This window comes from Pipistrellus hanaki (assembly GCF_964339955.1).
Source record: "Pipistrellus hanaki genome assembly, chromosome: 11".
In the NCBI taxonomy this organism is placed as follows: Eukaryota; Metazoa; Chordata; class Mammalia; order Chiroptera; family Vespertilionidae; genus Pipistrellus; species Pipistrellus hanaki.
The window spans coordinates 25,118,553-25,132,759 of NC_140513.1; the positions used below are offsets into that span (position 1 = coordinate 25,118,553).

General features: G+C 33.1%; 1 protein-coding gene across 3 annotated transcripts in view; it reads right to left on the minus strand.

The window, feature by feature from the left end:
- Positions 1 to 14,207, minus strand: part of ZCCHC7 (zinc finger CCHC-type containing 7) — a 155,527-nt gene that overhangs the window by 11,417 nt on the left and 129,903 nt on the right. For all 3 annotated transcript variants that reach the window (XM_084898897.1, XM_084898898.1, XM_084898899.1), the window contains exon 6: positions 9,972 to 10,007. In XM_084898897.1, the coding sequence (XP_084755023.1) occupies positions 9,972 to 10,007 (36 nt within the window). The remainder of the gene's footprint in view (positions 1 to 9,971; positions 10,008 to 14,207) is intronic.

Here is a 14,207-nt window from a genome sequence, read left to right on the forward strand (position 1 = left end):
AAGTCTCTTCAAAATACACAGTGCATTTAAAAACCATATAGGAGGCTGAGCCACTGCTGTCATTACCAATTTTAATTTAGCTCCTTCAGTTTGCCAGCCAGATAAACTCTTTAGTGCTGTTTTTAATCTATTTGCCACATTTTATGTTTAAGATTATAGTAATATGGACAGGAGAAGGAATCACTTTTAGGGGAAATAAAGAAATAGATCCGCTTATCGGCGCCCATCAGAAAGTTCATTAATCAGCCAGGCTTTGTGCCCTCTAAATTGAAAGGTTAAATAATCCTCTCAGGAATATTTCCCGGCCCCTCCGCCAATTGTCCGGAGAGGAGCTGCCATTCATAGAACGCGGGATCGGTGACAGGGTATCTTACCGCTGTTTGGACCCCAAACAATGATGGACAAATGGCCTGGTTTACAAAGAACCTTTTAGGACATGGATGGAAAAGGACCACAAGCTTGGATGCAGGGTGGAGGGATGACGGGGGCATGAGACAGGATGTGGGGGGAAGGGACAGGAAAGAACACATACATGTGTGACTGCAGGGATATTTTATCTGACGGTTTACTGGGGTGGACTATAAAACATAGAATCCACATTAATATACATCTTCCAACCATAGTAAGTCTTTAACACACTCAAATCTGCATCTGTATAGATATAACTATAGTACAATTGTACGTAAATCACCATTGAAAAAATTGTGGAATAATAGAGCCATAGCTTTATTATATTTATTATCTAATACACAGGGGATCCAAATAAACCCCAAGATTTCCATTTTTACTATGACTCCACATGACTTACAACACATAGAACTGCCCCTCCCCATACCCAGCCCTGCTTATTCCACTGAAAAATACTCCTAACCATCGTCACAAAGGCAGGGAGTGCTGCAGCTGTAAGGCCCCGCTGAAAAGAGGGAGTGACGATTCCCTGCTTTAACAATATGCTCCACCTTAGCTCCTGCTTGCCTTAAAATAAAGAACATTAAAAACAGGAATGCTCTTTGAAAGAATACAGATCCCATGCACCGAGACAGTGCTCAGTTTTGTGTTGTCTTTTTTCTGCAAAACAACTGACCAAGCTTACACTTCAACATTCTGCTGTGAAATCAGGCTGGTTTCTGGCATCAGTCATGTGAAGGCATGAAGCAGTTTTACCAAAAGTGCAAAAAACTGATATGTTATATGTTTCATTCCTCATCTCATTAACAAAACCTCTACCCCTAGCAGAAAGTATTATAATTGGTTTTTGTGTATGAGAATTATTTAATTTCATATTATTCTCATTATTTATTAAGGAAGCAAAGATTTACGTAATTTAGCGTATGAAAGATAGCTATATTCAGCTGACACTAACATCACCATTTAAGAATTATATATTTATTCACTTAATATTTTTTTTTCCAAACTGATATGGTCGTATCTTTATATGGTACACATTTCATACAGACATTTTCATTAGGAAAGGAAGTTAGCCTAAAGATTTTTTGTGATCTACTCATAAATGTCTATATGATTTTTTAAACAAATCAAATTAAGAAAATAATTTGCTTGCTACGTTTAGTTAAAAGTAACCCATCTACATTTCTAGACCAGAAGAAAAGTATAAATAATTAGAAAATAAAACTGAGGCAAATAATTTTGTTAACAAAAAGACAATGCTTGTGAGTATTTTAATTTCAATAACTATAAGAAGGAAACACTTTTAGGAGATAGAGTAAAGAGGTCATTACGAATCTCATCTTAGGCAAAGACATTACAATAATTCGAGTTTGGGCTATCAGTCCCGAGGCCATCTCTCCAGGAGTGAGGAGTCCACGAGTTTGCAGCACTGGAGCTGACATGGTGTTGAACACAGGCTTTGCTAAGTACTCTACGTTTATCATCTCACTGCATTCCTACAATCACTCTAAAAGGCACTGTCCCCATTTTTCAGATGAAGAAACTGAGAATTTAGAGGATAAATATTTTAACTAGGTTTGCACCTAGCTAGTAAATGAAAGACCCACAATTTGAACTGATTGACTCCAAAGCTGGTATTCTTTCCCCCATATTATGATAAAAAAGGAAATTCCCTAATAATTTCCTCAGAACTAAATATGCCCCTAAAGCTTCATTTTATGGAATGTTTTTCTAAGAACAAACTTAAGGAAAGATCCAAAACTTAGTTCCTCTAACTAAAAAGGCATGTGGGGTAATCTACAAATATATTAAAGGAAAAATATAAAATGGCTATTTATAGACATGGATATATTACAAAATTATAAAGATGACCTTATAATCTATCTAATATATTCTGTTCTACATGATTTTTGGAAAAAAAAAAATTGGATAGCTTTATTATCCATTGTTTCACATTGATTATCACATGTGAATTCTTTTTACAAAGCATATTTCTGATCATTCATGTTTTTAAGATGACCTATCAGGCTTTGCTCATTGAATAGAGCGTCGGTCTGCGGACTGAAAGGTCCCAGAAGTTCGATTCCGGTCAGGGGCATGTACCTTGGCTGCGGGCACATCCCCAGTGGGAGTTGTGGAGGAGGCAGCTGGTGGATGTTTCTCTCTCATCAATGTTTCTAGCTCTCTATACCTCTCCCTTCTTCTCTGTAAAAAATCAATAAAATATATTTTTTTAAAAAGATGACTTATCAGTATATTGTTATACCTATTTAGATGAAAACTATTTTAATCCTAAACATTTAATTTCCCCCCCAGTTAAATGTTCTCTAAACATGGACCATTTTTCTCAATATAATACTTTTGATATAACTGGAAAAAAAAAAAAAAAAGAGTTATGAGTCTTGGAGGACCATTACTGAACTCAAAATAGTTGGAAGAAAACACAAGCATACATAACTCAAAACATAATTCTTATGACTTTCTGGTACGTGGGGATCAAATGAATTTCAGGTAGAAAATCTGGTGGATTTTATCCACAATTCATTAACTTTTGATCATTTAAAAGATTTAGGTTTTAAAACCATAAACTTAATTCAACTTAAGTTTACCACTGAAGTTTATACCACAATAGGAAATATAACACTAGTTTAGAGAGTGTTCATACAACAAGTCCAGGGGGTCCTTTAGGAATCTTTTCCTGTAGATTCTTCAAATAATTAACCAAAACCCTTAAAGGTTATGGTTGATCATGACTGTCAATATCTAAATGATTCCTAAATCTATTAGCAATCACTGTAATCTACCACGTCACTCACATGTAATGGCTAGTAAAAGGAACATACTAATACACATGTCAATGGCCCAGTATGCTTTCTCTGCTTCCACTGAAATGTCCAGAAAAGGTTATGACAAGCTCAACTACCTGGAATATATTTATTTAAGGAATTGCATGACCAACTGTTCAAAATATATATGAAAAATAATCACTCAAATACGCTGAAATTATTCTATTTAATACTTCTATGCTTGTTATGTGTAGTTAACATGACAAAGAATAGGCCACATTCTAGATTTTTAAACTGCAATTTGTTATACAGTCAGATACTGAGCAGTGTTAAACTGCATGAATTCTGAAAATTCTCAGACTACTTGTTTATATTCATTTTGTCATAATAGGAAAACTTTTTCAAAGTGTAGAGTTGTGAGTAAAAAAAAAAAAAGGAGTTTCCTCTGGGATCATATGACTAATGTATGTGCTTTTTTTTAAAGAAGAAAATATTTTTAAAAGTTATGTATACTGAAATTACAAATACTTAGAAATGGAATTTAACTACCACAAAATTTAAGTATCAAGAAGAAATTGCCCCTATAATGACTGACTATAATTATAAAGTACAGAGGAACAGAGAAAAGGATAGTGAAGAGTCCAAATGTAACTTTCCATCTTTTTATCACCATCAGGGCCATTTGTTAACAGGCAAGAAAATGAAGACCACAAGAAGTATTTCTTTAAATTTTTAAAACAGAAGTAAAACTTGAAGCTGATACAGTAAAATATGTTGACTTAAATGGAATCATCTTTGCCTCCAGCCTTTGAGGCAGATGAAAAAGCACAGGGACTTTTTTTGGTCAAATGAAGAAAAGAAGTTACTGTTTATAGTACAGTCTCAGATTCAATTAGTTTATTATTGAGCAACATGTACTACCGAAAAAATGAACAGAAATCAGGACAATGGGTGATAAGAATAATAAAGATATTTAGAAGGTGGCAAAAAGGTAGCTGCTGCCAGGCCAAATATTTATAATGACTGTTTTCCAAATTGTGTATGGTACATACTTTTCAAAAAATAAAGAAAAAAATAAAAACCCCGCTCAGAATATGTCATATTGATTTCCCATTTAAAGCAAATTAATTTCATTAAAATATTGAAAATCAATTAAGTTGGGAATTTCTCTAAGGGGATGACACCTTAATCTGTTTGAAAAGAAAATATGGAGGTTTTCTCTAAAAATAGAAATAAATTATATCTAAATCTATATAATTTTTATTGTACTTCCATTCAAAAATAAGTCTGTATACGAACTGTTTAAATGTCTGAGAAAACACTGAGAGAGAAAAAATAACATGCATTTATAATTCACAACACTCACTTTCTTCCTCTTCCTTTTATAGAAGCTTTAGAAAATTGCTTTTTTTATGATTTGGCAAATTGTATTTATTTTTAAATGAATCTCATTTATTGAGATTGATAATTCCAGGTTTCATTTGCTTTGAAATTGCATTTTCCAATTGCTTTGAATGATAAGTTCTGGCAAGATGTGGTCCAACATGCCAGTGGAAATAGAAATTTAAAAAAATCAGTTGACCTCCTCTATAAATGTAATAATTATCTTTTATACTAAATTCAAAACATGGTAAGATTGAAGTAAAAAAAATTACCAGCAAAATGTTCACCCTAAATTCTTTAAGAACGTGTAAATAAATATTAAAGTATTCACAGAAAATTTCCACTTGAAAAATCTTTAAAAATTTTAGTCACCGTCCAAATGTATTTCCTATCTCGGTTATCACAGATGGAGTATTAGAAAATAATTTATTGGTGCTTACTCAGAAAATTCTTTTTATTCAGACACCAAGTAACTTTAAATATAAAGCAGTCTGATTTATTTTGTAGTACTACAATGGAAAGATGGCCCTGAGGTACAACAAAATAGTCATGTGCCTTCTAAAACATCAGAGCACAATTACATTCACCTCAGCAATGTTTTAATACTAAGGGTATTTTTAATGAAAACGAAATCTCTGAAAATGTGACAGAGATGTAATATCTCAATAGCAACACTTAAAACAGTCAAAACATTGAAATAGTGATGTCAGATATGGAAGAAAAAACTACAATTTTTAAAAAAAGTACTCCTACATTTTGAGGAAGTTGGCAAAGTGAACTATCAAAATAAATAAATTTATAAGTGTTACTTTAGGATAATCTGTATACTGGGCCTCAAAAAATGGTACAAAGAAAAAGTTGATTTAAATCATTCCAAAATAGAGTGAGGCCTACTTCTCGTTCTATTTTGGAGTTACTTAACATTTTAAAATACAATATGTAACCAGTTCTATATTCTTAAACACACACACACACACATACACACACACACACACACACACACACACACACACACACACACGTGACCTATCACTTGATGAGATCCTTGAGCTCTGCAGTTTTGTTACGTAGCCAAGGAGCTCTCAGAAAGAGATTTAGAATTCCCAACATCTTTCCAATTAAGAGCCCATTTTCTTTTTTTCATGAAAAGAAAATATTCTGGCTTGAGGAAGACTTCTTGAAATGCTTTACTTCATATTTTAACTTATTAAAAAAAACTCCATTTTAGTATTAGGCAACTCGAATATTGTTACCCACTCTCTCTTACATCACAATAATTTCAGAAAGAAGACTTTTGTGGCTATAGCCTCACCATCAAATTCCACTTGCTTATTCCTTTCTTTTGGACCATACAACATGTTTCTCAAGTTAAATTTAAATCTGTTGATATTTAGGGTTACCTACTGGGTGGTATGGCATAGGATGCTTTAGAGAGTTACATTCTCGTTTAGAGTAAAAATCTCATTTCCATACTGTGAGAACCCAGAAAACATATCTAAACTGATATTTCCAGGGTAGGAGAGAAAGACTTGAGTGGCAAAACTAAGTGATATTTTAAATTTTGATCCATAAGATACACTCTGGCATTCAGCTAGTTCAGGTAAGACTACTATTAACTGCTAGTAACCTCTGGTCACAGGCCTCTTGTAGGCTGAAAGGAAGGTACTCCCCAGGTCTCTGACAGCAAGTATTTTACTTTTTGAAGTGTGAATTCTAGGCATTTAAATGTTATACATAAAGAGTCATTTAAAATGTAATTCTTCCCTTCTGCTTAAACTTTTAGTTGTAACACATTTTAACAATCACACAAAGAAACCCAAGGGCAAAATTAAACATAAAAGATGTATCGTCCTTTTTGGTTCTTAATACATTCGCCCCCAAAGTAGCAACCACCTAGCTACTTTTTAAAGTAGATTAAAATCAAGATGAAAAATGTCTAAGGCATGTCAAATTATAGCCTTTATTAGTTAAAGATTCTGTTGGTTGTAAAACTCTGTTGGTGGCCATTTTGGCCTAGGATTTTTAATATAAATGAGCCTAGAAATGACAGGGGGTTGGGAAAGAGACTTCCCTTCTTAAATAGTTAAAGGGGGGGGTGGTGGTGGTGGTGGAGATTTTATTTAGAATAAAAAATAAAAAAGAATATTCAAAATCAGGCATTCCCAAAATTTGAAAATATAACAAATTAAAATACAAGAACAGTGCTATATGATTGAAGATTTAAAAACCTTTCTAAACACTCTGAAGGAGGTAAATGTGTAAACTATTTGGGAAATAAAAATCATATTTTTATTTTTCCCATGCAGGTCTCCCAAGTGATAATCTAAAAGTCCTTAAATTATATGGCAATTTTGTAGCTATTAGAACAGATAATAGATATTTAGGCAGTGTTTTAGAGTTTTATTAGTATGTGCCCTTTAGAATGATGGTCTTAGTTTTTATTAATCTAGTGAAGTCTAGTCAAGTTGGGTTAAAAAGCTACTCTATTCACATACAAGTTGTTAAGGATGCTTTATTTGATCTCTCATGAAATTACTGAGCAGTGAACATGTTTCCTTTTGTGTTGAAAGAAATTTCACAAGCCTACTTATACCAATCAACTTCACCACCTTTTTAAGTGTTTGGAAAATAATACTCTGTATTATTAAGCTTTAAAATATATATATTTTTTTCCTTTTTTAAAAGTATTTTTTAAAATTGACTTCAGAGAGGAAGGGAAAGGGAGAGAGAGGGAGAAACATCAATGATGGGAGAGAATCAGTGATTGGCTGCCTCCAGCATGCCCCGCACTGGGGATCGAGCCCGCAGCCCTGGCATGTGCTGTGACTTCCTGGTCGTCGTCGTCGCCGTCGCTTAACCACTGAGCAACACTGACTGGGCTCAAAAAATACTTTTAAGGAAAGTGATTCTTGGTTAGATCTTAAATGGTATTTGCTAAACTTTAGGTGTAAATGTCCTTATAGTCTTCCTGATTAGAAGGCAGATAAAAGCAACTAAAAAGACCTCAAATGCAAATAAACATTTCCAAACTGAATATACTAATCAACTTCTCTCCCCAAAAAAGCACAGTTCATTTGGGTGAGAAATGTATACTTTGGTTAGAAAAAGAAATTAACCAATGATTAAGAGTAGAAATTTCCAGAGTTTTAAGAAGACTGGTTTAAATCAATATACTGTAGTTCTAACCTACCATGTTTCCCCGAAAATAAGACATCCTCCGAAAATAAGACCTAGCGCATGGAAAGATAAAACATCCCCTGAAAATAAGATCTAGCGCAACTTTGGGAGAAAAAATTAATATAAGACACTGTCTTATTTTCGGGGAAACAGGGTAGGTTTCATTACGTGGTCATTGCTCTGATTGATGCCACATTCGAGTGTGAGGGCTACTATGAGTCAATAGATGGCAGTCCATCGCCTAGTAAAGAACTGAAGATGACTAAACTCACCATGCATTCTGCTTATACTCAAGATTAAATATTGCCTAATTGTACACATTTGGATATTGCCTATATACATAATTATTTAACTATTTTATTTTAGATGGATATATATGTATACATATTTCTGAACATACAAATTCTGCATTTATACTTGCATAGTAAACTATTACTAATTTTAGTTTAGATTTGATAATTATGAATTGGGATAGTTGCTCCAATATTATTTTGAAAATTAATCAATATTTTAGGTTGAGATAGACTTTTCAAAATGATTTTGTTATACCTACCTACAGATAGAATATAATGTTATTCTCTCCAAGATAATTCATTTTGTTTAACTATTTTTTTCCTAATTATTCTTTTTATAATTTGTTTTTTAAAAGCTACTATATTAAACAAATATTCAAATATTTGTTATACTAAACACCAATTTCTAATCTTCTATGAGAGTTATATAAGAATATAGATGCAAATAATGAAAAGAGTGACTTTAAAATAGTACTATCATCACTTCAAGTTTTCAAGATTGGAATTCTCTAAGTTAGGGGAAAAGGGAAAAGAAATGCAATATCAAATCCATTAGACTATTACTTAATTAAAATACTGATAAAAATGCTATACAAAGAGTGACTGTGATCTTGAAAGTATAATATAGTTGAATTCCAATCAAGTTTAGACTATAATAAGGATTTCATCACAGTATGTTAAGATAAAAATGATACATAAGCATAGATATAATGTACCTATAAGTTACATCTGTAAAAATATATATGTACATATATGGGTGTGTGTGTGTGTGTGTGTGTGTATATATATATATATATTTTAGTTTTATAATGAAGACTTTAAGAAAACACAATTTGGGATTGAGGGATAGCTGAGTGAGTACAGCTTTCTACTAAGAATTTTTAAGTAAATTAAACAGTGATAACAGAATGTAGGAACAAACTACCGATATTATTCCTTGCTTTTTGGGCCTATGGTAAGACATATTGGTAGTGTAAGTCTGCTTATTGGTTTACCTTTTATTTCATGAAGAAAATAAAAAAGCAGTAAAAAGACATGTTTTGTAAAAACTTTGCCTTTTCTATTTTTACTACCTGTCTTCCATAGAGAAAACTTTAAAATATGTTAATCTTTAAGAAAATAGCTTTTAATTACATTGCATAGCTTTAAAATTAAAAGTAATTTTTATTATTGTCTCTTGCTCAGCACAACATACTTAATACATTAAAAGAAATGACTAGCAGGGTTTGGGTAAATTCTCAGAATTATTTAAGCTGGCTATTAGAAATGAACTGACTTCATAATATTGAGCATTAGTAAACTGATTCCATAACAATGTTTTCTGCTTCTAGTTAGCCTAAAATCAGAATAAAAAGGAAAGCAAAGAACTGAATAACAAATAGTATTAGCAGATATTTATACATGTTGAATAAGTCAAGAGGGGCTTAAGCATATGACAGTTGAATTGTTCTATATGAAAGATACACTAAGCTTTGTCTAGCTTTATTAAAAATATATGTAAATATTTCAGTAAAGCCAGAAAATTGACAATGGAAGATACTGTGGACTGTATGCTTGTGGACTGTACATGATACAATATGTTAGACACTGGATTACTATTTTTTTTATTTATGGTTCCTAGCATATACTTTTCCCTCTTTAATTTGAATTTAACCCAGGAAGACTGAGATACCATGATGTAATCATTAAACGATGTGAGCAATAAAACACAATCAAAATCTTTTAAGAACAGGAAGATAAAGGATAGAGTAGTGGGCAGGGGAGAAGAGAAAAAGTACTATATTATTGCTCTCTCAGTGCAAAAACTCTTCAGATTTTTATTATCTTCCAGCAGAAGATGCTTGTCTATATTTTATGGTCAGCAGTTCAGAGAAGGGTAAATAGGCTAGGTCTTGGGGAAAATAAAAAAGGTGTTTCTACTCACCGTTAGGTGATACTGCCTCCAGATTTCTGGGCAAGCCTGGAAAATAAAAATATTGATCAGTTGGGAGCATGAAACAAGGTACTTTACAGCCTGTTGGTTTTGGCATAACCCAGCATCCACCGGTGTCGGTCACAGGAAAATAAGAAGCTTAACAGAAAGGGTCTGCATTTCAGCTTCAAAAACCTGGCTAGACAGTTTAATTGAATTTTACACTGGTTTAACACACTCCCTGCCATTGTCAGAAAGCCAGTAACAAAGTTTTCTCTCTCTTTTTTTCTTTTCGGGTTAGAAGTTCCGGGCACTAAGATGTGATTAAGAGCCATTACTCGGTTAAACTGATAAATGAACAGCAGTGGTTAAAATCAATGAGACTCACCAAGTACACCTTTTTAAAGAACATTTTGAACCTTGGTAGTATGATAGAAAACAATTCAATAGCAACTGCCTTTAAGACTTCACTGTGGTTACATAAGGTATTTCTGATGTCTGCTGCCATCTTTTGCCTAATCACTTTCTAACTTTCACTCCTCAATGAAATAGAGTAAAAAGAGAATTAAAACAAAGCCAAACAAAATCTCAAGAATTAAAGTCTATGTCTTTTGCCTTAAAAGTTGAGTCTTCTCCATCTTTACATTTATAGAGATGTAATTTTAAAAAACCAAAAAACTTCAATAAATTTATAAAAGATGGCTTTTCTGAAACCAGAATAGGTAATAACAAAACAAAACAAATAAAAAACAGCAGCAACAACAACAAAAAATTAGGAGATGTTTTCTTATGGATACATATATAAATCTTCTTTCCTTATACCTGAATTATGACTCTGATAAGGAGAGACACTCTTCCTAAGCCAAGTCTTCATGAAGAATTGATGGGTTTACCATCTCAGAAAAAGAACTGTTGATGATAGAAAGTGTTTTTTAAATAACTATATTATAGCAATGGTTTTAGCAAATTAAACCACCAACTAAGTAAATGGCAATTCTTAAAGTAAATGTGAACTTATAGCTTTTGTTAAAAATGTGTATGTACATATACATACGCATGCCTAAAATTAGAATGATTTAAATCTTTATAATTTTTGACATACCCTTTGAAACAATTCTTTATCTGATTAGTCATTCTTGTCTCATTTATTTTATAGGGTAGTGATAAAACTAACAAAGAGGATTCATATCATTTAAAAATATTGTAGGTATGATAATAATTCAGAAAATAACCTTTAATGGCAAAATCTCTGATTATATCATCATAAATGATTGGACAAAAAAAAGAGTAGATATGTTCCAGCTCTGCTGAATATTTTATCCATTATGCTTTTTAAGCTTAACTTTCCTATGTAATTTTCTCCAGAAATGTATGGAAAATTATCTGTGGTCAGATTTCCAATTTAAATGCAATTCATGCAAACTAAAATGTCTGACTAAAAAATTTCACTTTAGACACAGAGATTTATGGGTGAACAACACTGATCAAAAAGAAAACTAGTTTTAAAAAGTAGAAAGCAGCTTCAGAAGGCAAAGATCATGTTAGGTAGTAAATAATAGCCACAAACCTATAGTTTACAAAAGTTCTTAAGAATATATACATATTGTTATATATAACTATTTTTATTAACTTATTTACACACAAAAATCTAATGTAAAATATTTCTTTAAATATTCATTTTCTGCTTTCTATCACAAGCTTTTGCTGGGTATATATATAATTTGAGTTGGATTACTGTAGAGATAAGCAAGCAGTTATTTATACATTAGTTATGGGTAGTTCTTGATTACCACAGTATCCTCAGAATAATACGGTTGAAAAATCGCAATCACTGAGTTGTCATACACTGGCAGTGTGCCACTCTACCATGTGACCTTTTCTTGTGTTGTAGCAATTTAGTAATAAAAGAAAGAATTACTTGGTTTTTGAACAATCATCTGATTGCTCAGTACATGAAGATGATGGCTAATATAAAAAATTAGTAGTGAGAGACATGATACTTCTTTTCTCTTCTTAGGCAACAGTATTGCAATTTTAAAAAATCTTCCTTGACCAACTCAGAAGTACTTTTACTCAGCATTCCCATGCATGTTTCATTTTACTATTTTCTATATAACATATTTTTATGTAAGGTTAAAAAGAAGTAGAATATTTTCACTTCAAAATAGGTGCCAATATAAAATATACATCTTTATTTCTAAATATATGACATATAACTGTATCAGTAATTAATTTTTTAAATGTTAATCTTTTTGCTTGTGGTTTCTACCATTCTGTAGTCATTGTGCATGCACACACATATATACACATATGTGTGTGTGTGTGTGTATACAGACACACACACACACACACACACACACACATATATTCAAATAGAATGCCATAGTATCCATATGTGTGTATGTATATGTATGTGTGGAAATTTTCCTGCATGGAAAATTTAGCCGAAGTAACTTCTACAGCAAGAGAATTATTATTACAACTGGAACTTAAAAAAAATTAATTTAAAAAGTTTAAAATGAATGACTAGTCTGCTGTAGAACACATCTAAGATGAAAATGCAACAAACTCTTAAAATACAATTGTATTTACTGGTTGTCCTGGTGATCTCACCTTACTGGCACTTAGATGGATGGCAACCCGAAGGGCCTTGTGGAGGCGCACCACAGAAACACCCAGAGTGCTGGTACATCTGTTTTAGCAATGTGCTACATTGTTTGCTAACTTTTGCCCAGCTAGTTTCCCCCTCTATTGTATTTTGTGTAATAAAGCATACATGAATAACCGAGTGTTATTATTCATAAAATTCAACGACGAATCAACACAGTTTGCCGCACCAGATGAATTGAGAGTTTATATTGTGCATTTTCACCCACATTGAATTGTATCAGGTGCTAATTATTGTTTTACCAGAACAACGGCTTAGTGCATCTGTTATTTAATTCCCACTTCCCTATTCTCAGATGTGAACATCAAAGAAAATAAAACACTCAATCTTAAACAGCCCCTGACAGCAGACCAAGACTCAAGTTCTCAATAGACAAGGCCCTTGCCACCAGTTCTCATATTTCCACAACAATGAGCAAACACAAAAACAGCACTAAGCGGCCTTTCCTCCTCCGCAGCTCCCCTTGGCCAGTTGTCTGCCTTGTACTAGAGAGAGCCCTTGAACGCAGCCCTGCTGGGAACACAGCACAGGAGAAAGGATTAGCCTTACTAACATGCTAGCATTTGCAAAAGGGAAGAAAAAAAAAAAAACCACAAAAAAAAAAACCCACCCCAGTACTGTATCTGGTATATGAATAACCAAAATGTATGAGCTGACAGGAGACCAGGACAGGCCTGTGGCTCCCCGGGAGAAAATGTAGCTGTGATGAGTGACAGGGCTTTCAGGAAATATGTTCACAATCACAGACAGTGAAGGCCATGACCTAGATCGTTTAAGAGCTTGTCTTGTCAAATTATCAAAAGCTTCTTCCTCTCTGAATAAAGAGTGACATAAGTGAGTGTCAGAAAGCTGCAGGCTGACAAGCCAAGCATACAATAACAGAATGCACGTCACATACATGCTGAACACCGCCACTGCTAGCGGCAAATCTTAATGAGAGCGCGGCCAGCCCAGGAGACTTGGGTCCCTGCTGGCACAGCTACTCATCTCACAAAAATCCTTCAGCTCCAAGTCAGTTAGGCGCTGACACGACAACTACAATTACGAAACACAACTTTTTAACAGAATCCTCTGGTGCTTTGTCAAAGCCTCTGCTGTTAGGAGCTGGCCCCCTCGAGTCACTGCAGCAAAACAAAAGATTTAATAAAACAAGCAATATTCATGGGTGGTGAATAACATAAATAAAAGAATAGAGAGGATAATTTAGTTTAAAATTTGTCAAATGAAAAGATATGGGAAGAAAAGCATCCCAGCTTCTGAATTCAACCACCCTAACTTTCCCATATGTACATTAATGTAATGTTAGGTGCCTTCAGTAAAAAGAATGCCCTATTCTGGAGTCTCGTCAGCAGGCTCTTTATTAATTACAGCTTTCAAGTCATCCGCTTGCCCAGTTATTTTGGTAGTTGTTGTGTATATACACTATTCCTCAGAGACATAAAATATTTACACAGGCTATGATACATGTACATTGAATATATGTGAAATAAAATTTATCATATAATGAAGATTTTAAAGATTTGGGCATTAGCCTTCAGTCAATCATAGGAATTAAAATTCAAGATAGATTACTATTTTAA